General features: G+C 39.0%; 1 protein-coding gene across 2 annotated transcripts in view; it reads left to right on the top strand.

The window, feature by feature from the left end:
• Nucleotides 1-19,715, top strand: part of LOC124605442 — a 50,820-nt gene that overhangs the window by 16,350 nt on the left and 14,755 nt on the right. For both annotated transcript variants that reach the window (XM_047137118.1, XM_047137116.1), the window contains exon 3: nt 17,501-17,607. In XM_047137118.1, the coding sequence (XP_046993074.1) occupies nt 17,501-17,607 (107 nt within the window). The remainder of the gene's footprint in view (nt 1-17,500; nt 17,608-19,715) is intronic.

Here is a 19,715-nt window from a genome sequence, read left to right as displayed (position 1 = left end):
ATGGAGCACCCTGTCCCATGCAACATTGATATGGAACACCTGCTACCACATAATGTTGGCACAAAGCATCTCCCACCATGCATCGTTGGTACATATTACCCTCTTTAATGTAAAATCACTAGGAAGCACCTTCTGCCATGGAGCAGTGGTACAAAGCACCCTCTGTCACCCACCATTGGTAGGATGCACCCTCTACCTTGCAACATCAGTACTAAATACGCTCAGCAACACCAGATTGGTGTGAAGCACTCAACACCACGCAACATTGGCACAAAGTGACCTCTGCCACACATTATTAGTACCAACGACTCTCAGCCATACAACAGCAGTAAAAAGCATCCTTCGCCACTTAACATTGATACAAACCATTCTCAGCCCCGTAACATTAGCATGAAGCACCCTGTGCCATGTAACATTGGTATGGAGCTCTGTGTCAGCTACTGTGATTCCAAGTAGTTCTATCATTCACCGATAGATGGCAATAGGATTGTTTTCACAATAGCGGAAGACTTTCATTTATTATAGTTCAGCCAGTCAAACTATTTATAAGTCATGTACATAAACCTTCCTCATAAGCCAGTCTATCTGTTAGTGAAAAAACGTATCAAAATCCCTACAGTAGTTCCTGACATTAGCTTGAACATATCTTTACATGCAAAAGTGTGGCTGGGGACTTCAATTTGTTGTTGTTGTTATGGTCTTCAGTTCTGAGACTGGTTTGATGCAGCTCTCCGTGCTACTCTATCCTGTGCACGCTTCTTCATCTCCCAGTACCTACTGCAGCCTACATCCTTCTGAATCTGCTTAGTGTATTCAGCTCCTGGTCACCCTCTATGATTTTACCCTCCACGTTACCCTCCAGTACTAAATTGGTGATGCCTTGATGCCTCAGAACATGTCCTACCAACCGATCCCTTCTTCTAGTCAAGTTGTGCCACATACTTCTCTTCTCCCCAATTCTATTCAATACCTCCTCATTAGTTAAGTGATCTACCCATCTAATCTTCAGCATTCTTCTGTAGCACCACATTTCGAAAGCTTCTATTCTCTTCTTGTCTAACCTATTTATCGTCCATGTTTCACTTCCATACATGGCTACACTCCATACAAATTTATTTATTTATTTATTTATTTATTGTTCTGTGGGACCAAATTAAGGAGAAGTCTCCATGGTCATGGAACGAGTCAATACATGAAATTATAACACGATAGTAGAAACAGATAAAATGAAATACAAAAAACATATTCAGGCAACAAGTCGTAAGTTTAAATAAAGAAAATCAACAATGTAACACTAGAATTTGCTTAATTTTTTAGCTCTTCCAGGAGCTCCTCGACAGAATAGAAGGAGTGAGCCATGAGGAAACTCTTCAGTTTAGACTTAAAAAGAGTTTGAGCTACTGCTACGATTTTTGAGTTCTTGTGGTAGCTTATTGAAAATGGATGCAACAGAATACTGCAATCTTTCTGCACAAGAGTCAAGGAAGTGCATTCTACATGCAGATTTGATTTCTGCCTAGTATTAACTGAGTGAAAGCTGCTAACTCTTGGGAATAGGCGAATATTGCTAACAACAAACGACATTAAAGAAAATATATACTGAGAGGGCAATGTCAAAATTCCTAGACTATTGAATTCCTAGACTATTGACACCACATATAGCTCGAACAGCCCGTTTTTGAACCAAAAATACCTTTTTTTGAATCAGAAGAATTACCCAAAAAAATAATACCATATGACATAAGTGTATGAAAATATGCGAAGTAGACTACTTTTCGTGTTGAACTGTCACTTATTTCAGATACTGTTCTGATGGTAAATAAAGCAGCATTTAGTTTCTGAACAAGATCCTGGACATGGGCTTTCCACAACAGCTTACTATCTATCCGAAAGCCTAGGAACTTGAAACTGTTCCGTCTCACTTATAATATGCCCATTCTGTCTGATCAAAATATTGGTTCTTGTTGAATTGTGAGTTAGAAACTGTAAAAACTGAGTCTTACTGTGATTTAGCATCAAATTATTTTCCACAAGCCATGAACTTATTTCATGAACTACATTATTTGATACTGTATCAATATTACACACAAGATCCTTCACTGCCAAGTTGGTGTCATCAGCAAACAGAAATATTTTGAATCACCTGTAATACTAGAAGGCATATCATTTATATAAATAAGAAACAGCAGTGGCCCCAGCACCGACCCTTGGGGAACGCCCCACTTAACAGTGCCCCATTGGGACTGAACATCACTACCACTCTCAATATTGCAGAGAATTACCTTCTGCTTTCTGTTCTTGAAGTAAGAGGCGAACCAATTGTAAGCTAATCCCCTTACTCCATAATGGTCCAACTTCTGCAGTAATATTTTGTGGTCAACACAGTCAAAAGCCTTCGTTAAATCAAAGAAAACACCTAGCATTCACAACCTTTTATTTAATCCATCCAAAACCTCACAGTGAAAAGAGAATATAGCATTTTCAGTTGTTAAACCATTACTAAAACCAAACTGTACATTTGACAGCAAATTATGTGAATTTAAATGCTCCAATAACCTTGTATATACAACCTTCTCGATAACTTTAGCAAACACCGATGGCATAGAAATAGGTCTAAAATTGTCAACATTATCCCTGTCTCCCTTTTTATAAAGTGCCTTCACTACCGAGTACTTTAATCGGTCAGGAAACCGACCACTCCTAAAGGAAAAGTTACAGATATGGCTAAGTACTGGGCTAACATACATAGAACAATACTTCAGTATTCTGCTAGATACCCCATCATATCCATGAGAGTTCTTGGTCATTAGTGATTTAATTATTAACTCAATCTCCCTCTTGTCAGTATCACGGAGGAGCATTCAGGTAACAGTCTCGGAACACTTTTTTCTAAGAGCGCTATATGATTCCCTGTTGGGACTAGGTTTCTATTTAGTTCACCTGCTATATTCAGAAAGTGATTATTAAATACTGTACATATATGCGACTTATCAGTAACATGGACATTCCCAGTACGCACTGATTCTATATCCTCGACCTGTCTCTGCAGACCAGCCACTTCCTTTATGACTGACCATATGGTTTTTAGCTATTCTACCTGCATACCACATACTTTTTGCCTTCCTAATAACTTTTTTAAGCACCTTACAATACTGTTTGTAATAGGCTGCTGCATTTAGATTTGGCCTGTTTCTAACGTTTTGATATAATTGCCACTTTGTTCTACAAGATATTCTTATACCTCTAGTCAGCCACCCAGGCTGCCTGTTAGTGCTAGTACTTTCAGAAACAACTTCCTGACACTTAAATCTATACTCGATGTTAACAAATTCCTCTTCTTCAGAAACGCTTTCCTTTCCATTGCCAGTCTACATTTTATATCCTCTCTACTTTGACTATCATCAGTTATTTTGCTCCCCAAATAGCAAAACTCCTTTACTACTTTAAGCATCTCATTTCCTAATCTAATTCCCTCAACATCACCCGACTTAATTCAACTACATTCCATTATCCTTGTTTTGCTTTTGTTGATGTTCATCTTATACCCTCCTTTCAAGACACTGTCCATTCTGTTCAACTGCTCTTCCAAGTACTTTGCTGTCTCTGACAGAATTACAATGTCATCGGCGAACCTCAAAGTTTTTATTTCTTCTCCATGGATTTTAATACCTACTCTGAACTTTTCTTTTGTTTCCTTTACTGCTTGCTCAATATACAGATTGAATAACATCGGGGAGAGGCTACAACCGTGCCTCACTCCCTTCCCAACCACTGCTTCCCTTTCATGTCCCTCGACACTTTATAAGTGCCATCTGCTTTCTGTACAAATTGTAAATAGCCTTTTGCTCCCTGTATTTTACCCCTGACACCTTGAGAATTTGAAAGAGAGTATTCCACTCAACATTGTCAAAAGCTTTCTCTAAGTCTACAAATGCTAGAAACGTAGGTTTGCCTTTCCTGAATCTTTCTTCTAAGACAAGTCGTAGGGTCAGTATTGTCTCACGTGTCCCAACATTTCTACGGAATCCAAACTGATCTTCCCCGAGGTCGGCTTCTACCAGTTTTTCCATTTGTCTGTAAAGAATTTGCGTTAGTATTTTGCAGCTGTGACTTATTAAACTGATAATTCGGTAATTTTCACATCTGTCAACACCTGCTCTCTTTGGGATTGGAATTATTATATTCTTCTTGAAGTCTGAGGGAATTTCGCCTGTCTCATACATCTTGCTCACCAGATGGTAGAGTTTTGTCAGGACTGGTTCTCCCAAGGCTGTCAGTAGCTCTAATGGAATGTTGTCTACTCCCAGGGTCCTGTTTCAACTTAGGTCTTTCAGTGCTCTGTCAATCTCTTCACGCAGTATCGTATCTCCCATTTCATCTTCATCTACTTCCTCTTCCATTTCCATAATATTGTCCTCAAGAACATCGCCCCTGTATAGACCCTCTTTATACTCCTTCCACCTTTCTGCTTTCCCTTCTTTGCTTAGAACTGGGTTTCCATCTGAGCTCTTGATATTCAGGCAAGTGGTTTTCTTTTCTCCAAAGGTCTCTTTAATTTTCCTGTAGGCAGTATCTATCTTACCCCTCATGAGATAAGCCTCTACATCCTTACATTTGTCCTCTAGCCATCCCTGCTTAGCCATTTTGCACTTCCTGTCGATATCATTTTGAGACATTTGTATTCCGTTTTGCCTGCTTCACTTACAGCATTTTCAATTTTTATATGTGTGTAATGAACACGCGAGGCAGTACTGACCCTACGACTTATCTTAGAAGCTAGATTAAGGAATGGCAAACCTACGTTTCTAGCATTTGTAGACTTAGAGAAAGCTTTTTACAATGTTGACTGGAATACTCTCTTTCAAATTGTGAAGGTGGCAGGGGTAAAATACAGGGAGCGAAAGGCTATTTACAATTTGTACGGAAACCAGATGGCACTTATAAGAGTCGAGGGACATGAAAGGGAAGCAGTGGTTGGGAAGGAAGTGAGACAGGGTTGTAGTCTCTCCCCGATGTTATTCAATCTGTATATTGAGCAAGCAGTGAAGGAAACAAAAGAAAAATTCGGAGTAGGTATTAAAATCCATGAAGAAGAAATAAAAACTTTGAGGTTCGCCGATGACATTGTAATTCTGTCAGAGACAGCAATGGACTTGGAAGAGCAGTTGAACGGAATGGATAGTGTCTTGAAAGGAGGATACAAGATGAACATCAACAAAAGCAAAACGAGGATAATGGAATGTAGTCGAATTAAATCCGGTGATGCTGAGGGAATTAGATTAGGAAATGAGACACTTAAAATAGTAAAGGAGTTTTGCTATTTGGGGAGCAAAATAACTGATAATGGTCGAAGTAGAGAGGATATAAAATATAGACTGGCAATGGCGAGGAAAGCATTTCTGAAGAAGAGAAATTTGTTAACATCGAGTATTGATTTAAGTGTCAGGAAGTCGTTCCTGAAAGTATTTGTATGGAGCGTAGCCATGTATGGAAGTGAAACATGGACAATAACTAGTTTGGACAAGAAGAGCATAGAAGCTTTCGAAATGTGGTGCTACAGAAGAATGCTGAAGATTAAATGGGTAGATCATATAACTGATGAGGAGGTATTGAATAGGATTGGGGAGAAGAGAAGTTTGTGGCACAACTTGACTAGAAGAAGGGGTCAGTTGGTAGGACATGTTCCGAGGCATCAAGGAATCACCAATTTAGTATTGGAGGGCAGCATGGATGGTAAAAATTGTAGAGGGAGACCAAGAGATGAGTACACTAAACAGATTCAGAAGGATGTAGGTTGCAGTAGATACTGGGAGATGAAGAAGCTTGCACAGGATAGAGTAGCATGGAGAGCTGCATCAAACCAGTCTCAAGACCACAACAACAACAATGTATATAATATAACATGTAATGAAAAATACAGTTTGGAATAATGACAATATTATGAAAAGGATAGATTGCTACTCACCATACACTGGTGATGTTCTGTCTGTCTGTGACTCATCATCTCCACTGTATTTTGAGCAGCACTCTATACTTTCCATAATACTGTTAGTACATTTAATATATAGATAGATAGAAGATACAGGCTAGGCTACAGAAGGACTGCTAAGATAGACGTTTCTGCTGAAACGATGTTGTATTTCATAGATCTGATTACTAAAGAAAAGCTCATTACACTCAGCTTGACACAGCAACCTATGGTGCCTTTCCTGGTGTGACCACATGTATTACTCTATCTGTTTTCAGAATCTTAATATTACAATCTTTGATCAACATTGTACTATAAATATGTTGTAAATACTTTCATTTGTCAGGCGTAAATGAAGGCATGATATTGCAGGTATTGTTAAAGAGTGGTACTTACTAAAGTTGAGAGCTCTCTACAACTCTATCATTGAGAGTAGCCATAGAAGACACTGAATACATTGTATTTCGATCCTCAGGATTAATAAATAACATGTTACTGCATTGGTAGGCCAATGACACTGGCTTCGACCAATCACAGCCAAACTGTCACCTTGCAGCTTCACCTTATGCTTAGTCCATGCAGCAGAAAAAGTGTCACACCAGAAACTGAATTTAAAAGAAAAGTTAGTTAGAGGACTCTGAGTTGTGGTTAATAGTGAAAGAGGATAACTACATGACACTGTCACATACAGTACATGGTCACAGTTAATGCTTTTACAAGAGAATCAGATGCCAATGCCTACAGTGTGTATTTGTCAAGTCACATTAAAGTGACCACCTGTGTAAAGCCTGGATAACATCCTTTTGCTGTGGGGACCACTGCGAGATTGCAATAAGAGTGTCAGTGAGGTTCTGGAACGTACTGATAGGGATGTGGAGCCATGCCGACTCCAGTGCCTTGGCCAACTGCGCTAGGTTTCTCGATTGAGGAGCCATGACACAAGCAGCCCAGTTGAAGTGGTCTCACAGATTCCTGATTGGGTTTAAATCCAGGGAGTTTGGTGGCCAGGGAAGTGTGGTAAACTCTTCCTATTACTCTTCGAACCACAGATGTAGATTGCGAGTTGTGTGACGTGTTGCATTGTCCTGCTGGTAGATGCCACATGCCGAGGAAAAACAAACTGTATGTAGGGGTAGGCTTGGTCCTAAGGAAAGATGCAGACTTGTGTTGATCCCCTGTTCCCTCCCAGAATGATGAGTTCACTCAGGGAATGCCACAAAAATGTTCCCCAGACCATAATGCTCCTCCTTCTGGCCTGGACCCTTCCATTGATTATTGCAGGGTGTTTGCTTTTAGACATTTCATGCCTATGAACCATAAAATAGGATTCACCTTGAAAGGGCATCAATCACCACTCAGAAGGTGTCCAGTTGTCATATTGCCATGCCACTATCACCTTTTGTTGGCAATGAACAGCAGTCAGTAAGGGAGCATGAACCAGGTGCCTACTACGGAGGCTCATTTGCAGTAACGTCGCTGGACAGCCATAGAAGAGACACTGTCAGTAGCCCCTTGGCTCATCTGGCTGTTCAGCCGATTGACAGATATATGTCTATCCAACTATATTCATTTCCACAGCCATCAGTCCTACCTGTCATCTATAGTTCGTGGTCCACCACAATTGCCATAGTATGCTTCAACCAAGGCAGTATGCGAACAGTTTACAAACTTAGCCATTCTGTGTTGTAAAAGTCAATGATCATGCCCTTTTTGACACCCGGTAAATCCTCTTTTTCCAAATTATGATAGCAGCTGCACTGTCCTCCATGTCCCCTGGACAACTTTGATACCCACCTGCCATCTATGAGTGGTTGCAAACAAAGGCAGTGGTTACATTAATGTGACTGGAACGTTTAGTATCTTGTCATTCTCCCAAGCTCATCACAAGGGGGTGGGGGCGGGGGGATCTGCTGACTCAGTTTTTCAGGCAGACTGATGGGAGAACATGAAGATGTGCACAGGATATAGATGCATCTTTAGAGGCCTGCAGTCAGTTTTTCAAACAGACTGGAGTTAATGCAAGGGGCATAGCAACATGTTCGTGGTCCAGGAATCACCAGGCAGTGTCTTTAAGTGTGTACAGCAGTGAAGGGCAATACTGCATTTTACTTTATAAGTCATCTGCAGCAAATCATGTAAATTAAAGAACATTGTACAAAAGCTACCAACAGCATTGGGCAGGGTGGGTGTTAAGACGCTGATCTCTTAATCAGGAAGATGCAGTTTGCTCTTTCTGGCCCACCTGATGTAGTCAGCTTTTTCTTGCTTTTTTTTTTTAAAAAAAAAAAGTCTATTTTGAACTATTTATTTTCATTGTATTATGACGAAATGTCCTATATGATTGTGAGATGGTCCCAGGAAATTTAAATAAATAAATGTTGACATCACTGGTCAAAGCAGAATGACAGTATCACAATCTTCAGTGCACTCATCATCTTCAGGAGGCCTATATATGTGTACTGTATAACACTGTGCAGTCAGTCATCATCCTCAGTGGATCGCTATCTCCACTAAACCTTTGTAGATCTAACAAATGGCGCTATCTAAGCCGCTACTCAAAAGAACTAAATGACATATTGCAAACCAAACACACGAGTGACAACTACAATTAAGCATAGAAACAAAAACAATTTGCAAAAGTCATGTGAGTAACAAATGGCACAATTCAAAGAGTATACTATTGGCTCACATTGTCCACTATACCTGGGTCCTCTGTGTTTGGAAGAAGTATGACTACGAATAGTATCATCTTCTCTAACATCTGTTTTATAATGCAAATGCTTGTAGAAGTTGCAAGATGTTTAGGATTTGTTGAAGCTTCTTCCACACCTTTCAATCTGTAATATTCTTGGTTAACAAATTGTATAAGTCCTCTCTTATGCTGCCTTATTCATTTCTATATCTGCTTGTATTTTCTGTAAGTTGGTGTTATTTTGTTGGGTGCTTTGTTTCTTATATTTGTCAAAGTTTCCTTAAATTCATTGATGACACCTAAGTATTCACTACGTCACCATAAAAGAGTGTAATTCTCTTGAATGGAGAATAGCTTCTGTTTGGGGTATTGCCTCAACAGCACCTTTTTCTAATGCAGCTAGTGGATATTGTACTTTGTCTGGTAAATATATAGGCCTGTGTTTCTTATTTTGGATGTAATAATGTAAAATTTGTGGTGAGTGCTGATTCTACATTGTTATGGTTGATGAATATTGGTTGCAGCAAGAGTTACAGTGATTCTGCAGTTCTTAGTACTAAGAAATATGCATATTGGTCTCCATAAATATCTTTATGAGGGAATGACATTCACATCTGGTTTACGATTTCTGTATTGCTGCTAACCACATACAGGAAGTATTGAGTGGCAAACAGACACATTTAAAATTACAGTGTTGGATATTATTCAGTTATAAAAAGATTCAGATAAAGAAACACACACAACTCACACACACATGGCCGTTGTTGTTTCTGCACACTGTGGCCCCACTGCAGATTACTCGTACCACATTCTCTGACACTCTGGTGCCTCCCTTCTTCATCTTTGTCTTCCCTCATTCTTGTTACATGTGGGCCCCTCCCCTAATTGACCTGCCCTCCTTGTCAGTTTTTACCAACATATCCTTCTCACCTCTCTGAGCAAGGAACTATTAGTTCTGAAAGCTAGAGCGTGTACCACTTTTATTTTTAAACATATCTATAGGCATCACTACACATTCACCTCCTGAATGTAAGTACTGGGCAGCAATTCTGTCTCATAATTTGTTTCCTTAATTGAACTGCCCTTTGACAAAGTATTATTGTGATGCTGCCATACTCACATTGAAGCTTACAGGCCCAAAAGTTTTTTTATAAGTTCATTCTGTTCACAGCTGTCCAAAATTTTTTAATTCACCGGCTAGATGTTGACACTTGTCTTTGCTATAACTTTTGTCTAAAATATTTGTGAACTTATTTTGCTTCAGTTATAAAAATATTCAGATGAAGAAACACACACACACACACACACACACACACACACACACACACACACACACTCCCATGCCTGAAACTATGTTCAGTCATCACAGATTTCAGAAAAAAAATTCAGAGAAATACAGGTGGTATTTGAAGCTGATGAGACATCATACTGGTTGGGCTATCTATACAGTACTTGTGTACTTGCAGTTTGAACTGACCACAGAAACTGTCTTACTCATATTGTCCACACTACTTTATTCAATTTCATAAGCCAAATTTATTTGATCCTTTCAAGAACCTTGCATTACCTCTTCGGCATCAAGCTCTATTTTACCAGGCAAGTAACAGTGACAGTTTCTTTTTAAAAAATGCCGTTGCTTTTCATGTCAGAAGTTTTTGAGATCCACATATTAAGCAAATTTGAACTTTTGTTTTATGTGTAAGATGGCGAATTCATTATTAAATTAAAAAGAAACATTGTAAATAACTTTTATACTGCCACCAGTCTCAGTGTCACATTTCAAAATAGTGAACATTGAAGCTACTGAGTGAGTCTGTTCACCCCCTTTCCCTTCTGCAAAGAAAAAAAGTCACTATGAAAGTTTTTCTTGCCAATAAAGCAGTTTTTGTGGTTTTATTGCATTCTCATTTTTTCCCTACATATTGTTCTAGCAGTGGTTTTGTCTATGTCATGCAGAAGTGTTCACAATTCTTCAGATTATGTTACATTTTCCAACAAGCTTTCAAAATGCTCTTCCTCACCTATTTTTGCCATGGATTCAACAAACGTCACACCCATTGCTTCTCTGAATGCAGAACTTCATTCATGTAAGATGTGTATCATCTCAACAATGTTTTAAATTTTAATGTGTCGGTTTTCTTCAGAACAAACCCCAATAGGATACCTACATTCCAGTCCAGAGTGTTGACACAACCACATTTAAATCTATATCTAGTGGGTGTATCTTGTATGGGTTGTCAGGCACATTTTCTCTGGTGTTTTGGCAGATAATTGCAATTTTGTGTTTGCAACATCTAGCTGGAGTCAGACCAGACAAATTCTGCTCATCGTGTCTCACATACAATGCACAGCATTGATGGAAAGTGTTGGTTTGTTTTGCATTACAAACAAAATTATTTAAAAATAGTAATTTTGCTCATCCATTCGATAGAGTGCTCCCAAATTAGTCTAGTGCATAATTTGTTTTATTGATATGTATTAACAGGAACACTAAAACATAAAGAATAATAAGTACTCCAGCAGTGGCATAGGAGCTCTTCTGCAAGGCTGTAGCAATCTGCGGGGTCCAGGGTGTGGCTGTCGCTGCTGGCTTACTGCTTGTTCTTCTTGTTTTACTGTCCCTGTTATCACACATTGATAAAACAAATATCACACTAGACTAGTTTGGACCACTCTGTAGGATGCGCATGTAACATTTCACTTTGAAAATAATTTTTTTTGTAATGAGAAAAAAATAAACTTTCCATCGACACTGGACATCAGATGAAAGACATGATGAACTGTATTTGTTTGGGCTTTTTCCATCTAGATATTTCAAAAACAAAATTGCATATATCTGCCAAAATACCACAGAAAATTTGCCTGATGACTCTTGAAAGAGACACCCTGTATACATAAAGTGTGTATGTATGTCTCTGATCTCCTCCTAAACCATTGTCAATTTCAGTCAAATTAGGCACATAAATAGCAAATTTCATGAGTATTGGCACTTCGGGACTTATGACCTCCTAGCTCCAATGGGAGTGAAGATATGGGCAGATTTGTGCATTTTTCAGCCCCTGCCATGTAGGCTGCTCTGCATGATGGGCATGTTATGTTGTACTGCAGGTGTGTCATATCAGACTGTTTTGCAGGGCAGTCTACACATCAGGGGCTAAAAACCTTTTTTCCAACCGCCTGATGTGTAGGCTGCCTGGCGGAACAGGCATGTTGTGGCATTAGTATCAGCCTGCTTGATCGATCTTTCTGGCAGGGGTATATGTGTGGATGAGACTGTCTGTGGAAGTTTGAAATTGGTAAAGGACGGGATGGATAAAGAGAGGGGGCAGGAGGGATGGATAAAGAGAGGGGGCAGGAGGGGATTGTTAGAGATAGATGGGCAGGAATTGGTAGACAGAGACAGGTGGGGAGAGATGGAAGGAGAGAGGTGGCAGTGGTACAGGGAAAGTGGAGGAGGGGGAGAAGATTGGTATGAAGAGGAGGGAAGAGGAGAGTTATGGGGAGAGGGAGATGAATAGGGAAGATGGTGAGGATGAGGTGTAGGGAGAGCAGGCAGGAGCAAATGTACAGGGATATTGTGGCAGGAGTAGACAGACAGGAAGATTGGGGGCAAGAGTAGATGGACAGAGAGAGAAACGGGTGGAGCAGGTTGACAGGGAGAGGGGGAGGGTGAAATGGACAGCGAGATGAGGGGAAGTAGGAGATGGACAGAGAGGGATGGGGAGCAGGATTCAATGGACAGAGAGAGAAGGAAGGAGGAGATGGGCAGAGAAAGGGAGTCGGACAGACAGAGGGTGAGGAGGAGATGGTTCAGAGAGGGGGACAAGGAGTAGATGGAAAGAGGGGGAGAAGGAATTTGACAGAGGAGTAAGAAATGAGCAAAGTGGGATGGGAGAGGGGGAAGGTGTGTGCAGTATATGTGTTGAACATATATATGCACCTTATCATCTTGCTTTACTGGGCAGCCCACACGTCAGGGGGAAGGCACTGTTTACTAGTTCCTGAAGTGTGGGGGGCCTTGCACGACAGGCATCTTGTGTGGTGGTGGTATTGTACATATTATAGTGAAGAAACAGTTTTCAGATCCCTGATATGTAGGTTGCCCTGTATGACAGTCATTTTGTCCAAATAGTATTGGCCTGGTTTATTGATTATTTTGCAATGTGTCGATGAGCATAGGTGGGAGAAGGTTGAAGTGGGTAGCGGAGGGGATGGACAGAGGGAGGGGGCTAGATGGGGAGAGAATGGACAGCAGGTGATGGACAGAGAAAGGGGAGGAGGATATGCTTGAAGAGGGTGGATGAGAAGATGGACAGAGACAGGGAGAGAAGGAAGAAGAGAGGGAGCTGCAGGAGGACATTATTCCATGTCAATCAACACAGAGTCTAAAACTCACCATCTCAGATTTTCTTGAAATTTGGCACAGATGTACTGTAGATATAGACTTAGAAATATATGAAATTTTACTGAGATATGTCAACTCGTTTCTGAATTACAGAGCTGCAAAGTTATAAAAGGGCCCAAAACAGGGAACGGCAGTTTTTAATGTTGCTGTAGAAGCCTTCCTAATTGAGCAACAGACCTGGGTTCAATACCATTTTAAAGCATTTTTCATGCCCTTTTCCATAGTATACAATAATATATAGGTTAATATAAAAAATCGTTTTGAAAACAAAATTTAAAATTTAATTAATTTTTTTTTTTCAAAAAGTTCATATTTTAAAATTTCCAAATTTATTCCATGAGTAGCTAGTATTGTTGTAAGCCACAGGCCAAAACATAAATTTGGGATGATAATTTCTTAATGAATAAAAAAAAGAAAACTGAAGCTCTATGTCCAATAATTTGGCTGTGGACTTATGTTGACTGTTAAAATAATACTCACTGTTATAGAGTGAGTGCAACCCTTCCTGAGTGGTTGTGTGTAATAAGTTAGTTACTTGTGAACTGGTATTAAAATCACTTAGTGTTTTGGCCAAATATTTAGTGCTTCAGTAAAACAAAGTGTTATTGGAAGCTATAAACTGACTTAAAATCTATCATGAAAATGTAAAAATTATCAACTAATTTTTAACCAGTTAGTTTCTGCTTTAACAATAAGTGTGTCATTGTTTTTTTTTCTCCCCATTGAGATGGAAACTGACACATTGTCCCTCAAGATGGAAACATACATTGAGAATACAGTGTTGCAATCTGTTACAGAAAACAAATCACTTTGTTAGAGACAGCAGAAAGCTCAGAAATGTCACATCATGGATGCCTGAATTGTATCCAGTCAGTGGTTCAAAAATCTGTGATAAATGTCAGAAGGAAATTACTATTTTAAAAAACTGCACAATCCTGAGTGACAAAAGTGTTGAACATGATCATTCTCAAACAGAAACATTATTGCACAGTGATATAGAATTCATAACTGCTTCAGACATTGTCCAGTCACTTGATATATATCTTGAACTGTTGGGTAAGTCTCCTATTGTTAAGAGAAAAATGAAATACAAGAAGTATTGCACATTTAAGGTAAGAAAAATTTCCTCAACTATGAACATTAAACTATTTTCTGCTTCTACTGAAAGTTTGTCATCAGAAAGCAATAGTGATGTTGAGGAATCTGAAGCTGTGAAAAGTAAATTATACAAGTAGGATGAAAAGGTTAATGCATCAAATGTGTTTACCAGATAATTGGAGCATAAGAATGATCATGCATGAATATAATGGGCTGAACTATATGGCTAGCCAGTTAAAAAGAATCTTAAACAAAAAGGCATTTGAGAAGGTCCAGATTTAAAATCAGGGGAAAGCTCGCCAATGGTGACCGTGAGAATTATACATTCATTTTTTGAAGATGATGTAGTAGGAGGGCAACACCAGATGTTAAAGACTGTGACAGTTTCTGAATGAGACAGAAGTAAATCAAAGATCTGAAAAGACGTATTATGTAACCATAAATAAGCATACAAAAATTTTAAAGACAAGTTTTCTGGCATAAAAATATGTTTCTTTAAATTTGCTGAATTGAGACCTAAACATTGTATGTTGGCTGTTCAAAGTCACACACACATAACCAAAACATGAGACTAATGATATAAAATACCAAATTGAAAACTGCAACAAAAGGTAAAATTCAAAATTACAAGCAGTGCCTTGCATAAGTGCTTTGTAACCCATCATCTATTGATTGCAACATTGGGAAACGTTGCGTACTGTCCAGGTGGAACTGAGATGTATAAAATTTTGGAAGAATCCTTTGCTGAAAATTCAATTGAAAAAGTGTAATTACACGTGTGGGTTTCAGTTGACCCTTGTAATCTAGAGATTTTGGAGAAAGATTCAAAATAATTTATTGGTTTATTCTGCAGAAAGTTGTCCTCTGGGGTTCAGTATGACTTCATTGCAAACCAGCAAGGATATTTTCTTAAGTGCACAAAATAAAATCTGAAAGAATCAGGATTGTTCTCGTGTGTGATTTTTCTGAAAATAACAGCATAATTCTACAACATGAAGCTCAGAGTTACCACTGGACAAACCAACAGATCACAATCCAACTCATTATACATTTCAAAAAGGAAAACAAAGTGGAACCTCTTAATTATGTAATTGTTTCTGATTCACTAGTGCAAAACACAATTGCTGTATATACTAAAAAATATATATAAAAAATAAAAAAACACTCTTAACTTTTCTGGCAGCCAAATTTCAAAACCTTCCAAAAATGTTATTCTATTTTTCAGATTGCTCTGCTGCCCAATACAGAAACAAAAAGAGCTTCTTAAACATCTGTTTCCATGAGGAAGATTTTAAAGTGGAAGCAGAGTGACACTTTTTTCCACAGCACATATCAAAGGGGCTTGTGACAGTTTTTGAGGATATGTAAAGAGACTGGCAGCTCGCACCAGCTGGCAAAGACCCTTTGGAAACCAAATACCATCAACACTGCAACTTTTTGAATGGGCAGTAGAAAACATTACCAATGTAGGCTTGGCATATTGAGCTCAAAAAGACTATGTTGAATCAGAATGTTTGTTGAAAAATCACTTTCAGCAAGCGTTGACTATCAAAGGAAAACATCAGCACCGTGCATTCATTCTGTAAACTAGATCAAAAAAGGTGGTGAAAAACCTTCTTTTTTTTTCCAGAAGTCTGTGAAAAGGAAGTGTCAAAATCTCCTGATAAACTAAAATAAGCAGATATTTCAGGTTACATCACTGTTGTCTATCAAGCAAACTGGTGGGTGAAGTATGTCTTACAGATAAATGAACTTGATGAGGTAAAAATAAATTTTCTTCGTCCAGCTGGCCCATTTACATCTTTCTTATATCCAAGAAATGCTAATGTTCTGTGGGTGTCAGTAATGGGATGTTCAGGTGAAAGTGAATCCCATTGCTCCTATTGAAAGAACTACTAACTTACTTGAAAGTGGTGTTTACCAAACGAATGAAGTCTTTTCAAACTTAAAATGATAAACAGATCCTGTTACTTAATAGTTAGTTTTACTGTGGTCTATTTACTTGAATCTTTTATCACAACAGTGTACATATTTGTTTTCATGAAAGTATCAATATTTGTAATGTGGTAATAAATAACACGAGTACACATTCAAAGTATTGGAAATAGAGCTTCAGTCTTCATTTTTTTTTTAATTAACAGAGAAATCATCAACCCAAATTTATAATTTGGCCTGTGACTTACAATGCTAGTAACTCATGGAGTAAATTTGGATTTTTTAAAGCATGGACTGTTTGGAAAAAAAAATCAAAATTTTTAATTTTGTTTTGAGAAGAATTTTTACATAAACCTGTGTCTACAGAAAAGGGCGTGGAAAATGTTGTAAAATAGTATTCATCCCAGGTCTGTAGCTCAATTAGGAAAGCTTCTACAGCAGTTTCAAAAACTGCTGTTCCCTGTTTTTGTGCCCGTTTATGATAACTTTACAGCTCTGTAATTCAGAAACAAGTTATCATATCTGAGTAAAACTTTATATTTTTCTAAGTCTATACCAACAGTACACCTGTCTCAAATTTCAAGAAAATCTTAGATGGTGAGGTAGAAAATGATCTATTTCTGTGTTGATCTGACATGGAGTGACCTGAGGCAGGTGTAAGTATTGTGAGGTAGTGGACAGGTGGCAAACGAAGAGGGGGAGGAGGAAATTAATAATGGAGGGGGTGAACAGAGGAGGGGAGATGGGGTCTGAAAAAGGGAATGGAGGAGATGGACAAAGAAGAGAGGGGAGATGATTTGATTAAGAGTGATTTGGGGGGGGGGGGGGGGAGATAGGCAGGTAGAGTTGGGAGAATGAGACATACAGAGAGATGGAGTAGGAAGAGGTGGACACGGAGAGAGGGAGGGAGGAGGATGTGTGTCCAATATAAATGTCAAACACACACATGGACATAGCCATAGGGGAAAAAGTAGTTTATTTATATGATAAAAAATGCTCGCAAGTGTTGTCATACAACCCTTTGAACTTCCTGCAACACATCTTGGCCGTAGTCCACTTTTTAAATAAAAACGTTTTACCATTGCATGATGCTTCTGCCTCTATCCATTTGTACAAAACATACCAAATATCATTGAAGACACTACTATCTGCACCTATTAAAACTGTTTGTATCCTCACATCTTCCAATAGCCATACCTCTCAACAACATTTCTTGCCATTTCATGGAAATTAACAACTACCACCAATCCACACTTAGAAATGATAGCTTTTATGGTCCGTCTTCATAAGAGACTCTTATTCAAACTTTTCATAGTTGCTTCAGTGGCACTAAAATGAATTATCTAGGGAACTAAACAGTGATGCTTATAAGCTCGTTAGATTTACCGCTTTCTCATTTCAGCGAATTCTACCTCAGCATCACCAGTTCCTGAAGAGTCTGGAACAAGAGCTGAGGCTGTTGTGGCTGACATCAGTGGTGCATCAGCTGACGCATCGAATGATGCACAGGTAAAGTTTCTAGCCCATCTGCTTTCTTTAAAAACACGTCCCAATAAAAATTCATAAAATTCTGAAATGTCATACTCATAGCTAAAATATTCAAAAATCTTTTATTCTCCAAAAAACCATGTGATCGAAAGTGTCACGATACTACCCAAGAAGTACGATCTTACACACTGACATCAAAACTAGTTGCTATCTGCAATCACAACAAAACAGTGAAAGCTTATGAACTTGCTGTGTAATTAGGTGATTGAGGCCTCCAGGGTGTCAGTTTGCAGCAACAGTTTCCAGATATCACAAAAGTTTCAAAATTAACTATTTCTCTTTTCACAATGCAGTGGAAACAACTCAAAAAATTTAAGGCTTAAAATTGATAAAAAAATATTAATTGGTTTTCAGGTACAGCTGATAAAGTCACTCTGACAAACTGGCAATCAGTGCTTGTCACTCTTAACATGCAGCTGTATACTCCATTTGTATTTTAAGACAGATGATGTAAATTTGGTTTCCATAGTTGAGCATCCATTTTCAAACTAACAGTATTATGAAGAGGATAGTTGCTACTCACCATATAATGGACATGCTGAGTCGCAGATAGGCACAACAAAAAGACTGTCACAAAATAAGCTTTCAACCTACAATACCTTTGTCAAAAATAGATAACACACACACACACACACACACAGTACCACAGTCTCTAGCAGCTGAAGCCACACAATGTGCCTTCTGCTGACAGAGACTTTGTTTGTGTGTGTGTGTGTGTGTGTGTGTGTGTGTGTGTGTGTGTGTTACGTTAATGAAACAGCATACACTTAAGAGCCAAAACATTATCACCACTGCCCAACAGGAGAATGAATTCCACCTGGTGGCGTTGAGGGCATGTGATGTGTGAAGGAAATTATACAAGTGGAGCAGAGATGAATAAGGAATCACCCTAGCAACAATGTGAGCCATAAAGGGGGAAATCCAGTCAAAAATGACTGTGACAAGAGGCAGCCTGTTATAATCCAGTGGCTACAGGCATCTAAAAAATGGTGAAGGTGATTGGCTGTTCACATGCTACTGCTGTGAGCATTTATGGAAAGTAGTTGGAAGATGATGAAACCATAAGAAAGAAGCAAGGTTCAGATGTCCACACCTGTTCGTAAACTGTGTAACTTGGAGGTCTGACCACTCTGTAAAGCAGGATAGGCAGTGATCGCAAGCACATGTGTTTTGGAGTGCTCCTTTCGGCACATGTTGCTGAACTTGATGCTCTGCAGAAGATGACCTGTACTTGTTCCCTTGTTGATCCAATGAAATTGTCAGTTGTAATTGCACTGGACATGATATCATTGAGTTTGGACTGAGTGTCAATGGAAACGTGTCATCTGGTCAGCTGAATCACATTTCATGTTACACCATCTTGATGTCATGTCCAGAATAACAGTCATCCAGGCATGAAAAGTGCACTGTGCTGTGGACAGAAAGTGGTGGGGGGCCAGTATTATGCCATGGGGGACACTCACCTTAGCTTCCACTTCCACTTGGGTTTCCCCATTTATGGCTCATATTGTTGCTATACTCCATTTCCTTATTCATCTATGCTCCACTTATATTGTTTCCGTACCACATCGCATATCCTCAAATGGAAGCTTGTGGTAGTAATCATAGGCACCAAGATAACTGTGGACTATATGAACATTATTGCAGACCACCTGCATCATTTCATGTTTGATGCCTTACCCAGTGGCAGTGGCATCATTGATTTGAGCAGCAGTATGGTGAACTCACTTTTATGTCTTGACTACCTAATTCACTTTATCTGAACCCAATGGAACAGATCTTGGACACTATTGAATGCCAGCTCAGCACCCGCAAACCACCGACCCGTAATTTGCATGAATTGGGTGAAATGTGCGTAGACGTCTGGTCCGTATACCTCCTGAAACCTACCAGCGGCATGTAAAATTCACACCATGCAAAATTGCTGCTATATTATGTTCCAAAGGTGGACCATCACTCTGTTAAGCAGGTGGTCATAATGTATGGACTCATCAGAGTAGAATGGTCTGTGATTCACTCTGAGTGAAAATTTGTGTGAAATGAATGGCCATGTAGAGGTTTTGTACTTT

This window comes from Schistocerca americana, chromosome 3, assembly GCF_021461395.2.
Source record: "Schistocerca americana isolate TAMUIC-IGC-003095 chromosome 3, iqSchAmer2.1, whole genome shotgun sequence".
NCBI lineage: Eukaryota > Metazoa > Arthropoda > Insecta > Orthoptera > Acrididae > Schistocerca > Schistocerca americana.
This window is presented reverse-complemented; position numbering and strand designations above follow the sequence as displayed.